Consider the following 23,403-nt stretch of genomic DNA (forward strand, 5'->3'; position numbering starts at 1 on the left):
TGGTTATGAGCTTAAAATAAAGACAGACTAGGCTTAGTGACTTTGAGCGAAATGAACCAATTTGACGACATTGTAGCAATCTACTCAAACTAAATGATAATCAAGTTCAGTTTGATTTATGAAAAGTATGATTTACGACAATTTATGTGAGGAAAGACATTATTTTATATTTTAAAATAAAAATGTTATGTTGAAAGAGTGCTTAAGTGAAAATGGTGTGAAACTATGTGGTGAATAGATTAGATGTGAACGCAGGTTGTGGATAGACAGAAAACGGAATGGGCAATTGCTTCACCTCATCAAATTTCTCCTCCCATTCCGTCGAAAGCTTTCCGAAAAATATTTTCCGTACGGAGAGATTGATTTCCAAAATTGTTTATTGTGTTTCGGAAAATGAATTCCAGAATGTAGGAAGAAAATGATAGGTGTAGGAATAATTTCCAACGGAATGTTGTGGTTTAGTTAGGTATGTGGCATGTGATACTTGACATGGAGACATTGGGTGCAAGTAATCCCTCACTACTATGTATCCAAGACAATCGATGAGTAGCTTTTGTTCTTCTACCGATCTCAACAACAAATAAAAAAAATTAACTCGTCATTTATGAGAAATCCTTCCAGAACTTAATAAAAAATCGAGGAAAGCAAATAATAATTAACTGAACAGGTAGGAAATATAAATATATATTCAATACAAAATACGGTATTTGAATTACCAAGGATAGAGGATCATGTTTTTTAAGATAAATAATTTTATTAAGGCATACGGTAGTTAAGATAAGCTATTGTTTAATTTTTCACTAGGGTTATCCGAGTATGAATATCATAATCATCATGAAAATCACCTTAAACTCACCATAGATGCGTCCCTCTCACTTTCGTGTAAAATCAAGAGTCACAAGGCGGGTAAAGAATCACAAAACACTCATTAAAAGATATATTAAAGCATTATCCATCTACAGAAACCCACCCCCTTAATAATCCTAAATTAAGAAACGAAAGGCCAAGAGTTTAAAATAAATAGAGAAGGAAAATTGGGGAAAAAAACATTAAAATTGATACATTGCAAGCTGGAATGATACACATGCCCACAATAGCATCGCCTACTGCTCAGCTTCCTCTTGGAAAGATTCAGTTATAATTCAACTAAATAACACATCCAGCGAAGCCTAACTTCGAAAATTATAAGTATCAAGATGATTCATGGCTCTGGTTTGGACAAGTAGATGAGCTTGCAGATTACTTACTGCAGGGCATTAGTTGCTGTGCTGGTAACAGCAACTAAACCAAAGGAGTATCATAGGAAGTAATCAGGCGTTCTCCTGGTTACATCCGGCTCTCCCCTCCTTGGAGCTGGTTCAAACTGAGATTAAAAAGATAATAGTTAAGTATAGATCCAACATATTGCTTAATGCAAAGCCAGCTAAAGAATAATTGGAACACCTAATAAAAAAAGGAAATCCCAACCTGAATGAATGTGTGTCCTTTGCAGTCATCAACCTCGAGAATTGATGCCATGTTCCCACAACGATAACAGTAGTTAGGTGCACTAAAGATAGTAACCACCTTTTGATCCTGTAACAAGGGACTATTGATCATCCATTTATCACAACGAATGAATACAAAAACAAAGTAAATGATATGAAGTATTTACATGACCCCAGTTATATCCTTCCATAACCAGCTGGTGAGCTCTAGCAATCAGCTTCAAGTTATTGGTATGATTAAATTGCTCAGATATGTCCTACACAACAGCAATTTGCGTAAGCAGTAAAAAAAGGTAACGGTGACAAATGAAAATAGTACAACCTTGTTAGATATAAAACTGGATTACCTGCCCAAAGGTATATCCAGCACCTCTAGGAGAGATGCCCCAACCACAACGATCATCCGGATCCGACCACAGAAGATCACACATGGGTCCCTCATGAGGAACTTCTTGTACGCGATCAAAATTACGTATGTTGTCGAGGGTTTCAATAGATGGTGACAATCCACCATGAAGACAAAATATTTCAGATTCAACCTACCAAAGTTAACATATCAAACTTAAGTAAGCACCATTCAGTTATTTAAAAACTGGAATCCATTGAAATACGTGAACTGCAACTGATTGAGCGGCATATCATGAAAATTTAAAAAATGCGATACGAGAAAGCTTCAGGGGAAAAATTTTCCAGAAATATATATCAGAGAGAGACAAAGCTTAAAAAAATCATACTGAATTCAGAGTATTAACAAAAAGAACACGGAACTAGGAAAGGTTGTTAAAATCGAAATCCTACTAAGGAACCGGAAGGGAAGGGGGCTAACAATCATCAATCATGACATTGAAAAAAGGATTGTAAGATCCTACAAATTTCATAGTATGTGTATGCTGCATATAAAATCATATTTTTGTCATTATATTACTAATATCTCAATCTCATTTTATATCTTGATAGTAATAATAAAAAATCAAAGATGCGGAAGGAGACAGAACATAAAATTCAGCAATAGATCCAAGAGTGGTTTTATTTTAAAAGAAAAACCCAAAATCCGTTTCTTAGGTTTCAGAAACACAAAAGCCACAAGCTTCTTCTGCCAGCCCTTGCTTCCACGCAGAAAGCAGAGCACAAATAGATCAGAATGATGCTTCAGTCAGATATATCACAAATAGATCAAAGTGACTTCGGAACAAGAACAGAAAGGAGCAGAAGATTTCAAACGAGATAAAAAGGTTAGAAAAGTTGGATGCAATTGCTGTCATGAGATGGGGCTTTGAGCTTTTTTTCTAAAAAAAAAAGGGTTACAGCTAGACCTAGAATCTCAGTAAGTGACATTCAGTTTTTCTTTGACCAGGTGACACGTGATTCCTTACATGTGGCCACATGGCACAATCTTACATGTAACCAGCACACTAATTGCATCATCAACCATTGAAACAAACAAACTACCATAGGCCTGAGAATAATGACAATCTAACAAAATATCCCATGGTACTTTCAAACATTATGAAATGACGGTATACTAACCAATGCTGTTAATGGAAAGTAGTCAAACAAATCTGTAAAGATCTTCCAAACATTAGCAGAACCATACCTGCAAATCAAATAAAAACATTCAATAATACAGGACTGCACAACTTCAAATATGCAAGCTATAAAAAGAAGAAAAAAATACAAAGGATTAAAATTGAAGAAAAAAACACACCAGTAAAAGGCCAGGGTACTAACACGATATGAATTCCAAATCAATTTTCACTCAAAAAATTAATTTGATATATTTATAATAATATAATATATACAACTTATTCACTCAGAATGGCAGGACCCACCATTATTCGTATAGGGTCCATAAATTAGTTTGTTTCTCATGACAAGAAATCAGTATGTCAGTAAGAGGCGAGAAAGAGGATACAAATCCTTAAACAGGAATTAAAATCATGTTTGTAATTTTTATTAAATCACATTAACCAATGAAGATGCAGATAAAATGCCTAAGTAATTTAATTGTTTACTACTTAATTCAGGAATTCCATGTTGAATGTAAGTGACCCGGATCAAATGTCAAAGCTTAACAATCTGAGTAAAACCTAACTTAACTGCCAGTGAAAACCTTAATTACAAGGGCGAAATGTTTTCTGATACTGAAGGCTTATCAAAGTAGAAGTCTTGGCAATCTATTGGAGAGAGAAATAATACTTTATTTTTCATCAATGTCACCAAGTAGGATAAAGGCTGTTGTTGCTATCATCAATTGGGGAATACTAAAAAAACTACCTAATAATATGCTAAAAACGAGAATTTTATACATCAAGCTCTACAAAGGGGAAAATAATAAGACAAATAACAGATAACAGGTAAGGAATACAAGTTGATTACAATGCTAATAAGGAATATAGGATAAGCAGTAAAATTTTTTAAAGAATTGCCTAATAAAAGGAAAAAAAAATGATCCCAAACAAATATTATCTTAAACAAAAGCACCCATAAATAATGAATTTAGCAGGTACTCACTTCCGTAAGCACTCATCATAAAACCCATAAACTTGAGTAATCTGCAACAGAAAGCTAAGATCAGCCATTACCATTCAAAGCGAAAAACATACAAACAAAAACAAACAATTAAATTGATGATGTACACAGTACTACTGTCAGTTGCTTAAAAGAAGTTCTAACCCTAACTACTTTCTGAAATTAATGGTGGTATAGTATTTTTATAAGCAATTTTGGTTCATGAGATACTAAATGATTTCCTCAAGAAGGACGTACAACATGAAAATACAGCAGTATATTAACAGAGAAAATCTGTCAAGAACTCAATTGGTACAGACTATGCTACCTCCAAGGGACAAAATATGATTTTTAATCTAATCTGTAACTCACTACTGTCAGGAAGTTCACGTAATTTTAAAACAACAAACCTGGCGACTTTCATGATTTCCCCTCAGAATGGTGATACGTTGACGATAACGCACTTTAAGGGCAACCAAAAGCTGCATTGTTATTTTGGAATTAGCACCGAAAATGTTACAAAAAGAAACACCATCTTAAATAAGCAATTAAAAAATAGCGGTTATCAACTTGTGCCACAAAATCAGTTTAAGTGTCATACATATATCCCCACAAATTGATGTTTATTTATATATTAGTGAAATACAATGGTATCCCACATGTTCAATGGACACAATGCATTATGTACACACGTATATAATTATGGCTTATAGGATGAAGTTTGGACTCACTTATATAGACTTTAAATCTAATTTAATCTCACAAAAACTAACTTATAAGATGGAGTTTGCACCCACTCACATAGTATGATGTGGTCATATTTATAGTTGATGTGAGATCTCTAATAATAGTTATAGTCCAGCAAAAGGAATTCTCAAATAAAAAACAACTGTTGATAAACTAAATAATTATCTACTCCTCTAAGCAGATATCAACTCACTAATACAAAAATACAAATCAAGCTTGGTCACTTAGCCAAAGACCAAGACATTTCTCTAGAACATCCTAATCAAACAATCACATATAACATATGAAAAGTAAATAACAACAAATAAAATATTTCATGATGAAGTTGAACTCTTAAAAATAGTAAAGTACAATAGTTCATATTTACCGTAACAGTTTCGACAGAATAATAGCCACGGTCAACGTAGTCTCCCATAAACAAGTAATTTGTATCTGGACACTACCAACAAAAATAGTGACTAGAAATCAGTATGTAATCCATAAATTTCATATTTCAACTAGAAGCAAGAAAAAAAACAAACACACACACACACACATATATATATATAGGCACAGAGAGGAGAGGTTAAAATTAATGATTCACCCAAGAAACAATAAATACAAAAATACATTTGTTTTCAAATTTGAAATAAGATAGTGAGAAGCTGAGTAATGAAACTGATTTAGCTTGTTTCTCAAATAAAAATAAAACTTTGGGGCAGCTGCATTAGAAATTAAGAATCAGATCAAACTGCACATGGGCGTTTCATGACTTTCCATCCAGTATATTACCATTTACAATAAAAATCCAAGCACAATAATTACTCCCTAACTACATGCATTCAAATTTAAGTGTGCGACTACTAATTTTTAGACCATGTGAAACTCCAAAAGAAATTTTCTATTTGTATTGCTGCTACCCAAATTCCAAATTAGAATACAGCATCTGGCAACTGGAAGGACCACACTGTTGTGAACATTTAATTAAGAGTGTTTTACTATGGCATAAGAAACAAATCAAACTTAATTTCACAATACAACATGAAAGCCGCAAAGAATTTCCTGAATTCCAAGTACTATTTATCTCAAACTTATAAATTAAATCTATATGATCTAGTTAACATAAATTTAATAGATAAATGTTGAATATAAAACCAACTATCATAAAAAAATACCTTTCCTCCAATGCGAAAAAGCTCTGCAAGATCATGAAATTGCCCATGAATATCACCACAAATTGTAACAGGACTTTTAACAGGCTGCAATTATAGGTAAATGAAAAATCCTTTTAGTTTTTTTTTTCATTTATTCAAAATCATCAGGTGTTAAAATCCTACAAAGAAACTCATAAAACAAAGTAAAAAACCATCATAAAGGGTGGTTAGTAAGAACTTAACAGATAATGGTAAAAAAATGTAAAGAAAAGGGGCACGAAAACAATGTTGGTGCAATAAACTAATTCAAAGAAAAATCCCTAAACTGAAAAGCAAATAAGTATAATCTAAACATGCTGACATAAATTATAAAAAATAGACGGACCTGCACATTGCTCTCTTCCATCAAAATCTCCTTTGCCTTATCACACAAGACCCTTACCTGCATACACAAGTGCAGCACGAAATAAAAGTGGGATCACCAAATAAAAAGGAATCAAGACACTCTCAATGACAAGGCTATTAACAGAGAGTAGAGTAAAATCGAACAAATAATGGAATAAAATAAAATAACTGCAATATAATTTACGTTCTGCATCTGTTGGTTTTCTTTTATGAAAGCAAATCAACCTAACTCATATATTCAATCAAGATCGCAAGCATTCTATTCTTTAGATTGAGAGATGAAAATATACGTAGATATGTGGAGTCAGAGAGTTAGCAATGCAGTTTGTTATACAACTTACGTGACTTTTCTATCAGAAATGTGTTATAGACAATCTGATGTTAATTTGGCCACAGACTAGAAAAGGTGAAGTTGGATCATTATTTCAAAACAAAACAAACTGGCTGGGAGTGATTTTTTATGTTTAGTTGCCCAATTGGAACCAAATTGATTTGTTCCCAAATAGGAAAAATTGATTGGTTCAGTTTGGAGGACACTTTTCCCCAAAAACAAAGTGTTGTTAATGCAGTATAGATCTGTGAAGTTGCCATCTACAAAATGTAAGATAGTGGATAAGAATGATACTGTAGCACAATAGTCTGAAGGAAGACGACTTCTATAGTGAAGAATTTGAGTGCAATATTGAAAATAAAAAACAACAAAAATTCAAGGCATGTTTATGAAAATATGATGAAAGGGCATATTCATCAAATTATCAAAAGTCAGTCTGGATATAAGCAGAAGTTATATAAAACAGAGGCAACAAATCAAAGACAAAAGAAGTGAAAACAGGGGCTGAGTTTGCTAAAAGGAACAGGTTTAGCCATAAATCATAAGTCTAGACCACAATTATCCTTCACAAATACCAGCATAGAGTGGCCCACGAAGACGGTATAGCACATTTTTTATAGTGGATGGAGAGATCATGTTTGAAAACCCAAAATCCATTTGATTCAGAAAAAAGAAAATAAGTTTAAATTTTAAAATCACAAAAGGGAAGTCCCAAAAATCAGTTGCATTATAAGAAAGGTAGATAAAAAAAAGGATTCCATCCTGTTCCAAATAGTGGCTTGTAGAGGTGTGAATTTGTCTGTGAATGAACATGACCTCAACTATGATTTGTGAGAAGCAAAAATACAACACGACTTAAGCAATTAAAGCGGTCAGAGGACCCTCTAACTCCACATCACCACAATAGCAGGTTGTTGCTAGCAACTTTGCAAAAAATGGAAATTGCTCTGAACCCACAAACTTCTAGATAGCACTTTCTTCTTATTCCCTAAATCCCACCCATCAAATACAATGACATGTGTGAATAACAAAAGGAAAGTAAAATTAATTGGAAATCTCTAACTTGATTAATACAGATGCTTCACAAGATAGGCAGTAGGACAAAGAAGTAAGGAATTTTTGGTCATTAATTATTAACCAGTGCATTCAACTGTTCTAAATATTTCCCTAAAGTTTTGCAGGCTCTCTCCAAGTGCAAGGAGACATATTAATCCTGCCATTAAATACACACTTTCTCAATTGTATGAAAATAAGACAAAAATCATGCATCATGCTTAATGTTATAGCTGTAGCCTAACTTATTGTGATGAAAACACATCTTCCGTTTTCTATTTCTTCTTACAAAATCAAGATTCAAATCAGTGTTCTTAACTTGCAGAGTGAATAGGAGGAAGTATTCATTCAATAGCACTTATTCCTCCCGAGGTATGAAACCAGTCAGCCTGCTTTTCGTATAAAATCATACAATTCATATAATCATACAATTCACAACCATATATATGTTTTCCTCTATTTCAAATAATCCTAAGTCAATGCTAACAATATCGGCTCCTTAAATGCAGAAACACCTAAGTTAATGGTGACCAATTGATTTAGGACTAAAACTCACAATCCACAATGAAAAGATATGCTCAAAATAAATCCAAAACCTAGAATAACTTGCGGAAAATCCTACAAATCTGAAGGAATTTTCAAACAAAAGACTCATTCTAAACACCATTACAATTCCATGAGAAAAGATATTTCACGAAAGAAAAACAAAAACCTGTTTAAATTTCGATGGATCGATTCTAGAGAAGCAATTTGAGCAAAAGGCACAAAAGCGATGAGAACTAGAAGAAATCTTCTCGATCCGAACGTCACATTCGCTTAAAAGAAAGGAGTAAAACTCGGAAAAGAAAAAACTATCTGAACATTACCTCTTGTTCGGACAAGGGTTTGCACTGCATGAGCTGAGAAATCTGCTCATCGAGGTTTCCATGTGAATTCGAAGGCACCGAATCCATGCTCTAGTACTCCACCTCCTAACCTTGCCTTGCTGAGGTCGTTTGATGAATATCCTCTCACCGAATCGATGGGAACCCTAGATCTCACTAGGAAAACCCCTTTTGCCTTTTCCGTTTGTGTTTATTGTTTCTGGTTTTTTTAGAGAGAGAGAGAAAGAGAGAGGTGAAGGATGGTGGTGGTGAAGAAACCAAAGCATTGGAGGCTTCCGTGCTCGTTTTGTTCGATAACCACTCCTTTTTTTGGGGGGCAAAATTGAAATTACACATTGGAACTTCACATTTAGATTTTAAATACTGCAAAGTTCTTTTAATTAAAATGCACCAACTCTCAGTGTAGTAATTTTATATTTCTTGTTTAATTAATATTTTAGATTTTAGAGTTATGGATCATGTCTTTACCACCAAAATATATATATTATAATTTTAGTTTATAGTAATATTTTATAATGTGATGTATGTTATTTTTAATCATTAAATATTTTAATTATAAAAAAATCATTTAAATTGAGACAAAAGAAAGTCAATTAAAAGGGTCACACAATTAGAAAACGTAAATATATAATTAAAAATAAAATAAGGATAATTTGGTATGTTTGAGATAATTTTTTTTTTTTTGTTAATCACATGGATAGTGTACAAAATAACTAACATGAATTCATGTTGTTTGAAACTAATTTTAATTATGGGATAAAGGATACATCATGATACCCTAAATCTAAAGGTTATTAAAATAAATCTTAAATTAATAAAAAATATTGTTGTAAACACTTAAAATTAACTTAAATTTATACTTTTAAAAAAGAAAAAAAGGAATTTGTGAACTCATACGAAAAAACTCTCGTACAAATTAAGTTTTTATTATAATATAAATAAGAAAAAGTACTAATTTTATTATTGAGCTTTCTAATTTTTAGAAAATTATTATTATGAGGATAAACTAAAAATTATATTGAAAAGAATATTGAGGAAGATATATAGAATTGTAAATTTGTAATAATTTTCTTAAACTCATTTGATTGGTATGTTACTTTTAAAATAAAAAATGTATAAAATTAACTTTCAATTAGATTTTTTTTTCCTATTACCATGATTTGTCATTGTTCTCTTTGCTAGTATTGACACTAGAAGAATACTCGCTTAACATATTATACTATTGTATTTTATTTGAATGAGTTGAAAAATAATATTTATATTAATTTATAAATTTCATATTTGTACTACTTTTTATATTTAATATATGTATTTTATAATTTAAATAAAAATAATTTTGAAATAAAAATTAAATTACATATTTGTATGAAAAATAATAGTGTGGAGTAATAAAAGTATATGCAACTACTTATGTACAACAATATTTTACATATATATATATTTTAATATTAAAATATAATTAAGCGTAAGATATAAATATAAATATGTACATAAAATATGAGAATTATCCTTCTATTGTTATAAAAATATATTATTGATAATTGAAATAAAAATATTTTTTCAAAATAACTAAATTAAAAAAATCATGAAAAATAAATAAATATATTGTGAAGCAATTAAAATGTGTGTAATTATATTTAGCTAGTAGCTTGTATTTTTTTATTTTAAAATATAACTAACGGTAAAATTAAAATATAAATTTGTATATAAAATGGAAGACTCCTTATTGTGTGTTATTAATACAAAAATAACATCTCTTATTCTTGTATTTTTTTTAAGAAAGTAAAATTAACAATGACAATAATAATTACATAAAAAAATTATTTGTAGCATATTGTGTTTTTGAAGATGTGTGTGTATAATTACATAATTTGTTTTTGTTATTTAGTATTAAAATAAAATTAAAAATAAAATATAAATATAAACTAATTTATTTTCTAATTAAATTTGTTCAATGGATTGACCTTCTTGTAAATTATATAGTTGATTTAACTATATAAACTGTAAATGATTTAAACATTAATGTATGTTATATACTTACTGAAGTGATAGATGAAATGTTGAATGGGACAAGTGGACATTTCATAAAACATCTTGTGATGAGTGCTAATAATATTTTTTTATTAAATATTTGTATTATATTTAGATTCATGTATTGATTTTTATTTAAATAATATTGATGTTTTGGATAGAAGAATTATAATTATATACATGTCTTATTTATTATATATATATATATATATATATATATATATATATATATATATATATATATTACTATTTTTATTTTATTGTGTTATTGTTTACGTGTCATATACGTGAAACTTTATTGTGGTCGATCTTACACATTCAAAAGTTGAATCAAAGAGATAACGATAATATGGGTCATTATCTCTCCCTCATAATTTTTCTATCTTTTATTCGTCTATAAACTAATGTAAATCTTATTTTTATTTCATTTAAAAAATGAGATAGTATATCATCTGTGTTTATTTTCGGAAGATTAATTCGTTTGACAAAAGCTTAATATGAAAAATAGTTTGCCAATATAAATGGAAAAAATTTTGTCCAAAATAAAAATTAAAAAGAATTTTGTTACATTAAATAAGTCTTCTCTTTTATATTTTGACGTGATATTCCTTGAATTTGGAATTTCTATTAATTTTTTTTATATTGTCACTTTAAAATAATCATTATTTTTAAAAATTTAAAATATATTAAAATTATTTTTCAAATATTAAAATAATATAATTTTAACGTTCAGATTAAAAATAATACACAATAACTCAGTAGAAAAATCAAAGTCGTATTCCTCATAATTAATCACATTATCAAATTAATCGAATCAGTGTTATAAACGGATAAATCCACTAACTTAATACGATACAAATATATTAAGAAGCTAAAGAAAATAAATAAATTAGAAAAAAATAAACAAAAGTCATACTAAAAGTATATTCTATCCTAAATGTTAGATTTATATTGAAGAAAATACTAAATTGTGGTGTCAACAAATATAGGATAGGAAGTGGATATAAATTTAGCAATGAATATAAATATCTTATTAGTAAATATTTTACAAGTATTGTTTGAGTTTTGAATAACGTAAACCCAAACAAACACACTTGTCTAATTGCTTTGAATTATGTCACAACGTTTTTATACAATTCACACTATAGTTCGAATCTTTTATTTTCTTCAATAAATATAATTATCATATATTCCATTTCCAATACCACAGACTATCGTAACAAGAGTTTACATAAGCAATTATATATCGTACTCAATCGACTGTATAAAATGAAAACATAATATATAACACGCACTGTAAATCACGTAATTGATATTATTGTACCATATTGGATTACATGGATTATTTTGGCACAAGAAAACAAATCCAACATATTTTTTATTATTAAGAGAGTTAACTTTTTTGTTGGCATTTTTAAATTTACATAATATTAATTCCATAAATAATTACAAAATTTCTTATAATGTAGTAACACTGTTAATTGCATTTAATAGTGGTGTAGCATGAATTAAGGTTTTAAAAGCAAAACTTTTAATAATTATATTTTCACTTATTAATATTCAATTAAAGAAAAAGGAGATACATTTACCAAAAATTAGGGATGACAAACTCAACAGACTCAATCAATTTTATTTTGAATTATAACGAGTTGAATAAAAAAAAATATTAATTCACATGGATCTATTAAAAATCTCAATAAAAAAATGGATCCAATTTAATATATTCAATAAAAACCCAATTCATCTATTAACAATTTTTATGGTAGAAGTTCCATATTGTTTTTCAAAATTATAGCCAGATTTTCAAAAAGATAAATTTTAGCCAGATTTAATCAAGAAAATTTTGGTTGGATCAATGTTAATCCATTAAGTTTTGAAAAGATTATTTATTTAAATTTGAGAAACAATTGATAATTTCAAACATGTATACTTTTATATGTTTAATGCATGAATTAGATAGATTTGCTTATGACTAATGAAAAATGAATTATTTCATCACTGCTACCAAAAATATCAACGCGTGTAGACATCACACATCTTCAGCAGATACAAAGACATTTAGAAAAGTTTAAAAATTCCATCAAATAGTTTTTAAACAGATATTGTCACGTTATCTCCAATTTCTTATATAGGTTCTTAAATAAGAACTCTATTTTTATTTAAAAAAGTTACATTAAATTAAAGATTAGTTGAGTACCACCTTAGAGAACTAATTATTGTCCAAAAGCTCTAAAAATTGCTTACTTGTGAAAAACAAGTGACAAAGGAGAGAAGAAAAACACATGAAAGTATAGTACATTATGGAGCCCACATTTTAGAACCAGAGAAAAATAAAATATATCAAAGTTCTTGATGAACCCACCTTACCAAAAATAAGTTCAACCATATTAGATCTATAATGCTCCGACACACTTCATAATAATGTGTTTGTATCCGACTCATAATAACGTGTTCGTATCCAACACATATCAGATACCGACCGATACTAATATGATACTTGTAAAACACATTATGTCTAATTTAAAAGATATTCTTTTGTGTTCAACATAATTTCAATGATTAAAATAAGGAACAAATCTTATACGATCACTACTTTTAAATTTTTGGATATTAAATAAATTAGATTCATTTTTATGTTAGTTGACAGTTTCAAACTAACATGTATATACACGTCATATCCCATGTCCTATATGTTCTCAATTTAGCCGTATTTTTGTGTCTGTCTCCATGTCTATATCCAAGCAACATAGTTGTAGATAGCCTTTAGATATAACTATTTTTCCATATTATCCCTTCTTCCCTCTCCCTTGAAAGGTCTAACTTGAGCCTTCTGGACCTAAAATAATTTCCCTGGACCAGCTTCCATGCCTAAAGCGAGTTTGTATGTTGCTGGAACAACAATCTCACGTGGTTGTGTCAATGTACCTAAATCTAATAAAGTACATCTTACCCACTACCTATTCAACTAACATTAACTTGTTGTCACGAGAGAGACCTCATTATTCTCTCCATGATTGGCTATTTTGAACAAAGGAACCCCACCCACAAGCAATCCTAAACGCTCCAACAAGGCCTTCTGTAGCAGGAAATGTCCATTTATACATGCCACCAATAACTTTCACACACAAGAGGCAAGCAAGGCCAAACAAGTTCAGAATAATGACTCCGATGATTTGAATTTTGAGATTTAGAGATATTGACAGTCAATAAAGTTGTCTGAAAGTATACCATTGAACATCAATGTTTCCTATCATGTATATCAACTTTTCTTTGCCACATGAGCAATAATAATTTATATAGCATAAAACTACCCATAAAGAATAATGCCTCTGCAACCTGAGTACATGTCCCACAGCTTGATTTCTTAGTATGGAAGAGCCTGGTTAAACAAAATTCCAATCTCCTCGTAGATATAATGTTCGTTTTAATTTAATGACCATGACCTATACGAACAATATCTTTATGACCAGTCTTGAGGGGTTTAGCAACACCCATGCTATTGAATCAATTTGGTACCCAAGATACACCTGCATAAAATATTCTTGTGAGGATTTCCCAAATTTTGCTTCATAACACGGTTGACAAAAATATCAATGGTAATATATATATATATATATATATATATATACACGGTTAAGAAAACAACATAGTAATCCACATTATCATCATACTGATATTCTAAAATGACAAATAAATGCTCAAAGACAAATCTTGCAGACAGCTATCAATGCCCTGGATCAACTCCTTATATTACATTCAAAATAGACTCAGGTTTGATCCACTACAGGTTAAAGTAAAACAACATCAAATAGTCAAGCATTTGCCCGGGTTTCAAATGATATCCGGGACAAGGATGAATGATTATTCCATGTCCAATGGCCAAATGAACAGTCCCTTTGACAAGTGTTTTGCACATGGGATTCAAGGATTTAATTTCTTCTCTGCTAGACGCAGTGTTCTAAATCAGAGACAGAAATTCTAGGGTGAACGGACGCAGCATCACCCATGCAACCGTCCACCGGTTATGCATAGAAACTATTAGTATACTTCTCTTTTAAATCATAATGTTGCCTGTTGTTAAGAAAAAAAGAGAAGGATCAACAATTAAGAGTCAATATTTTTACATTTGAGTTAATTAGTATTGCCTCAGCTCTATTTTTCATTGTAAACCCAAATATGAATTGCAATTGCAACTCCCGGAAGTGAAAATTAAAATCTAATTTTGATCTACTTTAGAAAGCAACGTTAGGATAAGGATATATTAACACCACCAATTGGAGATGAACCTGTCACAACTCTCTGGTTTTACCAAAGCATTTAGAGTTTTATAATCTAAACAACTTAGTCAGCTTAGATAAAGTATAGCTGCAATAAACTACCTCTAGGCTGCAGTTTTACTGGGAAATTTCATAGCGTGGTTGGATATAGTGCATACTAGAAACTAAGCACACAATGCATTGAAAAACCATGGGGTGTATGAGCAGAGAGAGTGGGTGTGTGCAGAGAGACCGGATATATTTCATGTAAATTGAGCTTAAGTATAGTTGCAGTACAAAACATGCCTACCAAAAATGCTGTCATTTCAGTTTATTAGCAACCAATAAATAACAAAGGAAAAACATTAATAAGAAGCAAGCAGTACCTCATGTTCACCAATAATCCCTGCAGGAGCATAGCCCGTCTTTAAAATGGTGAAACCTTTTTGCATCTCGAATAATGAGTTCTCTACCTACAAGCTTAGAAATAATCTTTAGTGCTGTGTGGCAATCACCACAAACACGGAGGTTCTTAATAACCCTGATGGGAGAGCGAGCAGAGCTGCTAAGGAGACCATACGCAACAGCAAGTCTCTCACTGTGGGCAAGAAGAGCATCTTCTTTGCCTTCCTGGTCTATGTCATGCAACACAAATTTTGTTTCCGGAATATAGCCAGCTTCTTTCATTTGTGACTTTAGACCTCTCAACAACGCATATATCTTATCATTTTCAGGATGAGATGTATCTCCTGCTCGATATTCATGAACACGACTCCTTACTTCAAGAAGATTTTTGCTTGCTAACTTTTTTTCTTTCTCTTTTGACAAGTCTGAGACTTTTACAGGTACAAGGCCAGCCTTTGATTGATCACTTAATCGAGATGAATCTAGCTGCTCAAGTAGCTCAGCACAGCGATCCCCCAGCCCAGTGTTCCCATGAACTCTACACAGATTCATCAAAGTCTCCCATATATCAGCACTTGGCTCCATTGTCATTTTCTCAATGAACTCAAAGGCTTCATCAAGATGCCCAATGCTGCCAAACATGTCTACTACACTGACAAAATGAGCCATTGATGGTATAATGCCATAATCTCTGATCATGGATTCAAAGTGCAGCATTCCCTCATCAATATCTCCCAGCACACTACAAGCAGAGAGAACTCCAATGAACATCTGCCCATCAGGTTTAAGTCCTAAGTTTTTAAATTGAGTAAATAGATCAATTGAATCTTCTGCAAACCCATTCTTTGCAAGTTGTGTTATCATAGTATCCCAGGTAGTCAAATTCCGCTCAGGCATAGTGTTGAAAATGTTGAGAGCATCATCTACAGCTCCACATTCAAAATACATCTCTAATATTCTATTATAAGTGCTGCCTAGTAGAGGTGACAAATGTTTTAAAGCATGTCTGTGTACAATTTTCGCCTCTTCAAGAGATTTAGAGTCCCCACATTGGCGCATTAATTGCAAACAGCGAGGCAAATCCACAGGAATAAGTAGTTTTTCCAGTAATTCCAAAACTTCAACAGCTTCCTTCACTTTACCCTCAGTGCAGAAACTATCTAGTTCCTCAAGTGTACCTCTATATGGACTATCATTAGATGCCCCATTTGATTCACCACCAGGATTTGCATTATTCGATAGATGAGAGCCAACAGCCATTGATCTCTGTGAAATATTAAAGTTTGGAGAATATTGACCATCTTTAAGACTCTGCTGAAACTGTCCAGAACCTGAGTATTGTTGACGCATTTCATTACCCCCTTTGTATGGAACAGTTGATGGCTGCTGAAAACAATCAACGTTTTGGTTCAAGCCCCCTCTAGGATTTCCTTCTGATTCTAAAAGCCTACGTGAATTATATGCATTGAGAGACTGCATCCTTTGTCCAGGATCTTGTGTCCAACCATGATTATCAACAAAAGCATTTGGATGCATCCCAGATGCCCATTCATTATCAACCCCAACATTTTGTTGCATTTTCATGTTGTCTTGACCAAAGCATCCATTGGCACTTCCATTATGTCCCACCAAGTTATTCTTAATGTTTATGGGTACATTCATATGGCCTCCATCTGCAATCTGACGAGCTCCATAAGAATTTTGCTCCAAACTTACATGATTATTCCAATAAGACCGACTTGAATTTGCTTGGGCAACATAATCAGGTCTTTGCTTATTGAAATGCTCATTAGTATCAGCCTTCATCTGGCTTTCCTGATAAAACCCAACATGACTTTGCTGGTAACCTAAAGAATCATCATTTTGATGGCCACCACAAAACTGAAAATCAGTCCTTTCAACAGCAGTGCTCATAACCCTCAATGTATTCAGGCCTTTGATACAGTCGGCAATGTGTTGTAAAGAACATTGTTTGCACAACTTCAAAACAGAACTAACAGTAACTGATGAGGCTCTCTTTGTAGACATTAGTTGGGAGTTAACATAATCTGAGGAAAGACATTGAAAATTAAATCACGTCAGCAAAAACGGAACTGACTTATTGTGATGAATACGTAATTTACATTTTCTACTTCTTACGAACTAAGGTGCAAAGCATTGTTCTTAACTTGCAGAGTTAATAGGACGTATTCATTCAATAGCACTTATTCATCTGCCTAAGGTATGAAACCAGCCAGCGCTATTTATACAAGTCACATGAAATCACAAAATTCTTATAATCACACAATACACAAGCATATGGAAAGATATATTTACTCAATTTCAAACAATCCTAAGCCAATGCTAACATTATCAACTCCTACACAGCATAAACAACGTTAATAGCGAATTACCACAATAAAATGACATGCTCAAAATAAATTCAAAACCTAAAATCTGACGGAATTTTCAAAACAAAGGAGCATTCCAAACACCATTATGATTCCATGAAAAGACCGATTTCACGAAAACTACAAAAATATTCACTCTTACCTACTGCACAAATCCGTAAAAACTTAGTTAGCTACAGATTACCTACGGTACCAAATCCGTAAGTAAATGCATGCATTCATGGTTATCAAACTCGCGGGTTGACTCGTACATCCGTACTAGTCTGCGAGTCATGACAGTGTTCACGGGTTAACTCGCATATAAACTCGTTTTTTTTCAAACTCGTAATGAACTCGGAGTAAACTCGTCGACTCGTACCAGACTCGCGAGTTCGAGAGCGAGTCACCGAGTTCGAAGAACGAGACGAATTGACACAAAAACATGTTGTTGGCTTTCGGATTTTAAGCCCAAACCAAAACCCCAATGCCCCAAATCGAAAATCCAAGCAAAAACAGAGATCGAAGCCCAACTCGAAAACCCTAATCGAAGAAGAAGAGAAGATCGAACTTGAAAACGTTGACCTATTTCGAAATCTCAGCCCCGGTCATTCACGTCGCAGCTCCGATCATCTCGCACGGCAGCTCTGATCGCCTCGCGTGGCAGCTCCGTCGGGTCGCTGGTTCAGTGGCGTCGTTGTTCCCTTCTTCTCTTTTCCCTTTTTCGAAGTAATGACATACGTATATAATATATCTTTCTTTGTTTTTCATTTCATTTTTTTTACTTTTACTGATCATTACATATATAATATATTATATATCTTTCTTTGTTTTTTTATTTCATTTTTTTTTCTGGCTTTCGTTGTTGTTCTGTTATATATATATATATATATATATATATATATATAATATTTATTTAATTTATTTATTTTATTTCTGGTTTTCTAAAAATTAAATTATTTAATTTTTAAGTGATAGAGACTAGTTTATGATGTCTGGAAGTGAGACTAACAAGATGATGTTGGAGATAATAAAAGTAGAGGATTGGGGTCAAAAAGTTGAAATTATTTATGTTTTTTTGATTCATATTAACTTATGTGTTTGTTGAAATTTGAACTTATATAACAATCATGTTTGTTAAATTAAGTTATTTTACAATTATTGAACTATTATTTACTATTTGCATTAATTGTGGTGATTAAATTCTGAATTGGTATGGTATTATATGCAATTTTTCATATGAAGTAGGAGTATAGTAGAATCTTACGAGTCTACGAGTTAGGTCTACGAAGCTCTCACGAGTCTACTCGAATCTACGTAAACTCTCAAATCTACTCGAATCTACGTAAACTCTCGAGTCTGATAACCTTGCATGCATCGACTCATATCCATAGATGATTTATAAACAAAAGTATAGCAGCATAGGATGATCTATAGAGATTGAATTGGCAACATTCCCCTAAACTTTACTAATTTAACTATTCTCTCCTTCCCTCCCCTATTTTAATATAGTTTCAACTTCATATTATCCTTTATGTTAACTGAATAATCTGATAATTTGATTTTTAAACACAAGAATATCAATTCTCATGTTATTCGAGAGATTCTGGTTCATGAGAAGTATTTTAAACATATAAATCAAACTTGATTGCAATCATAAACGAATTGGGTTGGGAAATATAAATGCATTGGAATTGAATATATTAAGTGTTATGTTAATGATTAAAAAGTTAAGATTAAATAAGCAAATATAAATATAAATAAGATCAGTGAATAGATATTATTCAAACTCTAAAATGCCCAATTAAGAAATAAAATCAGAACCACACAGACAAAATGACACCACAGAAAAATTAATATTACATATGAACCCAACAAGCACACAACAAAATATTAATCCGTAATTCCCAATTGCAGTACAGTAGCTTTTTTATTTAAAAAAAAAGAGACGGAATTTCAAATCCTAAATATTGATATACACAACTTCCTCACCCAAATTAAATTGTATCAAAATAGAGGAATCCATAGGTTAATATACAGCGTATCACAGTTAAAAGGCGAACAGACCATTGCAAAAGGTAAGGGAACTAAGATGAAGAGGGAGAAGAGAATTGAAAGCGATAAAGGGAAGGAAGGAAAATGACAACCTGGGAGAGTCAGATTAAAACCTTAGCTATCACTAAGGTTCAGAGAGTATAACCTTCGACCAATTCAAGTATATTGTGCCACTTCCAAGCTACTCCGAGTCCCCTGAAACCAAACAAAATAAAAAAAATGTTTGATACCACAAAAAACAAAAAGAGAGTATTTTCATCATGGTCAAAGCTTTCTAATTGGGGTTCAGTGACGAGTGTCACGAGGGTTTTATCTTGCGAGGGTTACAAAAGGCTTCAGGTTTGTTCAATAACCCTTCGTTCCAGTCGCTCTTCAACCTTGCATTTAAACACCAAGGCGTTGCCAACAAGATTAGAGGGAAGGTTAAGCAAGAACCGGTTCAATTTTCGCTACAACAAACCAGGGTTCAAATTAACTGAACTTGAACACAAAACAATGGTATAGAAACTCGAACACTCACAAATCACGCTGAGCAAAGAAAAACGGAACACCAACGGCGCAGCAGAGATTAAGGGTTCGAGAAGGAGAGTCTGAGAGTGACGAGAGGAAGAGTTCTTCGACAGAGTGAGAGGCATGTTCCTTACTTCGTAAAAACGAGGGAGAAGCACATTAGGGTAATGGCAAACCCGGATCTACCCGATTTGTTCGACCCGACCCGACCCGGAAATCTCCGGATTTACAAAATATTAATAAATGTTCACTAATAGATAGTGTTTGATAAAGAAAACAAACAATAAATATTAAAACACACCTCCATTATTTCTAATTGTGGACGCTTATTCAAATTTAAAATAAGTAACTTCTTAAATATTTATTTATTTAAAACAGATAAATTTAACATAATTAAATGGAAAATATGTCAAGAACACAAAATTTATTTAATAAAATATTTTTCAAAATCTCATGCATAAATTATATATATATATATATATATATAAATTTTGAAAGATTATAGTGTTAAAATACGTGGGACAGAAACACTTTTCATATATGTCGTGGGGTAATAGGTCATCAAATTGTTCATGCTATAATCAACATATTATTTGATTCGTGTTTCAAATTATCAAACAAGTAACATATCTTAAGACTAGTTCATTTCTTGGCTCATTGAATCCCACTAACTTTTCACTTTAGGTTACATCACAATAACTTCTATTTGATATTTTTTTTCATGTAATACTATGATAGACATAATTGTAATATAATTAAAATCTCAATTCTTTTTTTATTTTGAAGTTTTGAATAATTTGATTTATATTACCTAATTGACATTTTTATATGAAATAAAAAATATAATATATAAAACACTACTATATATATATAAAATGAGTTAAAAAAAATTGATTATGATTGTTAAAAAATTAAACTCGATCATAATCTGATATTATTTTACAGTTTTAAGTTTTTTTTTTCTTCTTCAGAATTTAATTTTCAAATTTTAACTCTTTCATAAATATGGACAATTTATTTGGGATCAATCATTAATAAAAAAAAATAAAAAATTGAAGTTAAATAGTTGATAAAGATACGGGGTAGAAACTTAATAATATATTATCACTTATTTATAAAATAAAAAATTGTCATGACATTAGATTGAAGATTACTAAATTAACAATTTTTAATAGGAAAATACATTTAAGATTTGATAAAGGAACATGCAAAAAATATCTAAAAAAAATTAATTAAATGAATAACAGTATAACAAGTTTTAATTTTTGTTGCTTTTGGTCTTTAATATGATATGATGCAATGCAACACTGAAAAGAATAAATGTCAAATAGCTTCTACTGCTAGAAATAAAGACAATAAGATATATGCAAAATACATTAAAGATGAAAATAATCTAATGGGTATGAATTAACGTGTAAAACTAAACTACAAAAATAATGTTCAAGAATAAAGTAAGGAGTCAAAGAGTAAGGATGAGTATATGAAAAGTGATAATAGAGAAAAAAAGAAGATCGAAACAGAGATAACTAATCAATATTCTTTTCTTAAACAAAATTATGATTTCTTAAAAATATTTGTTGGCTCATTAAATAATATTTTCATTGGCAATAAAATTTAATACTATATCAAAATATTTTAATTAAATTTTATTTTCAAACAATATCTTACAATTAATTTAAGGAAAATTATGCTTTGACAAAATATTTTTTTTTTATAAAATTGACAAACTTTCCATAAATGAAATTAAAATAAATTATTTTTTTATTTTTCAATTAAAATAAAGTAATAAAGTAGTACTTTTTTACTTAGGTAATTTCTTATGTTAAAAAAAATTTTTGTTAAATTATCATTTTCCTTAATTTAATAAAAATATATTAGTACTAAAAAATATTTAAACTTTTTAAAAGACCAACAAGAAGTTTTACTTGGTTAAGCCTTTATTATATCCTTATTGATTTAATTACATAAATACTCTAAATATTTATTCATGAACATTCCATGCATATATTCTTACAACCAGTCATGTTATGTTAAATGAGAAATTAAAATTACAAAATACATATTTTAAAATTTCTAAAACTAACTTAAAAGAAATAGAAAATGTTTCATATGGGATAAAATATTATTTAACCGAAGTTTCTTCTGGAGTATTGTTCCTCACTAAATTAAAATTATCTTAGGCTATTTTTTATTTTCCATTTAGAGGCATACAAGAATATCAATATAAAATAATATATAAGTTTTTGACATGAAAAGGAATATAATTTTAAGCACTTAACAAAATAAATGTTTTAATTGAAAACATTATTATAAAGTCAAAACTAAATTTATTAAGAAGTCAAGTGAATTTAAATTTTGTAGTGAGTAGTATGTAAAGATAAAAACTTATAAACTATGTATTTTAGGGTTTTTAATTAAAGGTGGTGTGTTAATTTGTAGTATAAATTGAACTTGCATTTTACTTATATTGTATCTTCCGATGTATCTGATAACTCAACTTTTATACTCTCATATTGAAGTTTATTATTCTTTAGTCATTTTTGTTCATTTAATCTTTCAATTTTAGCTTGTATTTTTTTAATGAAGTTTTAGGAGTTGCAACATTGCCCAACATCATTCATTCGCGTCTAGTGCATTTTTTAACCTTGCTCATTGTCACTATACCACCCAGCATCATTTGATTGGCGTCCAGCAGAACCAAAAAGATTAGCCCTTGTTATGTTATAGTCTGCCGCACACGTGTCTGATTGAGTTTTTTTTCTTTTTTGCTTGGGATTTTGGACTCGAAGAGCTTCAATTTGAGTACTGGAACATATTTTTTGAGAAATGTACAAGATGCAATTCAAGTTAGAAGTTGGCGACAGTGCAAGAGGCATAAAGTGATTAAAGCTTTTATTTAAATTTAGTACCAAGAAAGGTGAGATGGAATAACACATTTAGCCATGCCATATCACCAAACAACACATATTCAAAACATGAGTTCGAAATAATACACACCCAAGGAAAAAGTTGTTTTTGGCAGCTTTTGTTAGCCCCTTTTGCAAGTTTCAATGTGTTTGTTTTCTTTCTCTAGTTGAGAATACATTGAGGAGGAGTCGGATGACAGAAAGTGAATGTGTAATAGGGGTGAGTAAGGGTTGATCAGGGTTTGATAATCCCAGTTTGAATTTAAAATTTAAAAACCACATTCGACCGTTTAATGTCTCAGATTAGTCAGATTTGAGCCATTCGG

At 30.9% G+C, this 23,403-nt stretch overlaps 2 protein-coding genes across 6 annotated transcripts; both read right to left on the minus strand.

Annotated features, from left to right (window-relative positions):
- Positions 1-907: 907 nt before the first annotated feature.
- On the minus strand, positions 908-8,815 carry LOC114178946 (serine/threonine-protein phosphatase PP2A catalytic subunit). Its single transcript, XM_028065101.2, has 11 exons — positions 8,531-8,815; positions 6,261-6,317; positions 5,897-5,980; positions 5,110-5,181; positions 4,406-4,477; positions 3,999-4,039; positions 3,015-3,081; positions 1,835-2,026; positions 1,655-1,744; positions 1,468-1,575; positions 908-1,363 (listed from the first exon to the last, which is right to left on the minus strand). The coding sequence occupies exons 1-11, from the start codon at positions 8,615-8,617 to the stop codon at positions 1,298-1,300; spliced, it is 936 nt and encodes a 311-aa protein (XP_027920902.1). The 5' UTR covers positions 8,618-8,815; the 3' UTR covers positions 908-1,297.
- Positions 8,816-13,729: 4,914 nt separating this feature from the next.
- LOC114177549 (pentatricopeptide repeat-containing protein At2g34370, mitochondrial-like) lies at positions 13,730-20,320 on the minus strand. 5 transcript variants are annotated; one of them, XM_028062939.2, is made up of 4 exons: positions 20,182-20,320; positions 19,754-19,856; positions 15,222-17,288; positions 13,730-14,106 (listed from the first exon to the last, which is right to left on the minus strand). In XM_028062939.2, the coding sequence occupies exon 3, from the start codon at positions 17,266-17,268 to the stop codon at positions 15,229-15,231; it is 2,040 nt and encodes a 679-aa protein (XP_027918740.2). In that variant the 5' UTR covers positions 17,269-17,288; positions 19,754-19,856; positions 20,182-20,320; the 3' UTR covers positions 13,730-14,106; positions 15,222-15,228. The 5 variants fall into 5 exon arrangements, with proteins under 5 accessions (XP_027918740.2, XP_027918739.2, XP_027918741.2 ...); XM_028062938.2 differs by having other exon boundaries at positions 19,754-20,038; positions 20,182-20,302; XM_028062940.2 differs by lacking the exons at positions 19,754-19,856; positions 20,182-20,320 and adding an exon at positions 18,178-18,364.
- Between the last annotated feature and the right edge of the window lie 3,083 nt (positions 20,321-23,403).

The sequence above is a fragment of the Vigna unguiculata genome, chromosome 3, assembly GCF_037176805.1.
Source record: "Vigna unguiculata cultivar grain cowpea cultivar isolate G323 ecotype 2 chromosome 3, ASM3717680v1, whole genome shotgun sequence".
Classification (NCBI taxonomy): domain Eukaryota; kingdom Viridiplantae; phylum Streptophyta; class Magnoliopsida; order Fabales; family Fabaceae; genus Vigna; species Vigna unguiculata.

Bases quoted from the DNA above. Each gene is read 5' to 3' on its own strand.
- LOC114177549 (XM_028062939.2), bottom strand. From the start codon at position 17,268: ATGTCTACAAAGAGAGCCTCATCAGTTACTGTTAGTTCTGTTTTGAAG.
- LOC114178946 (XM_028065101.2), bottom strand. From the start codon at position 8,617: ATGGATTCGGTGCCTTCGAATTCACATGGAAACCTCGATGAGCAGATT. The intron at 6,318-8,530 runs GTAATGTTCAGA...TTGTGTATGCAG, and splicing joins AACCCTTGTCCGAACAAGAG to GTAAGGGTCTTGTGTGATAA. The intron at 5,981-6,260 runs GTCCGTCTATTT...CTATAATTGCAG, and splicing joins TGGAAGAGAGCAATGTGCAG to CCTGTTAAAAGTCCTGTTAC.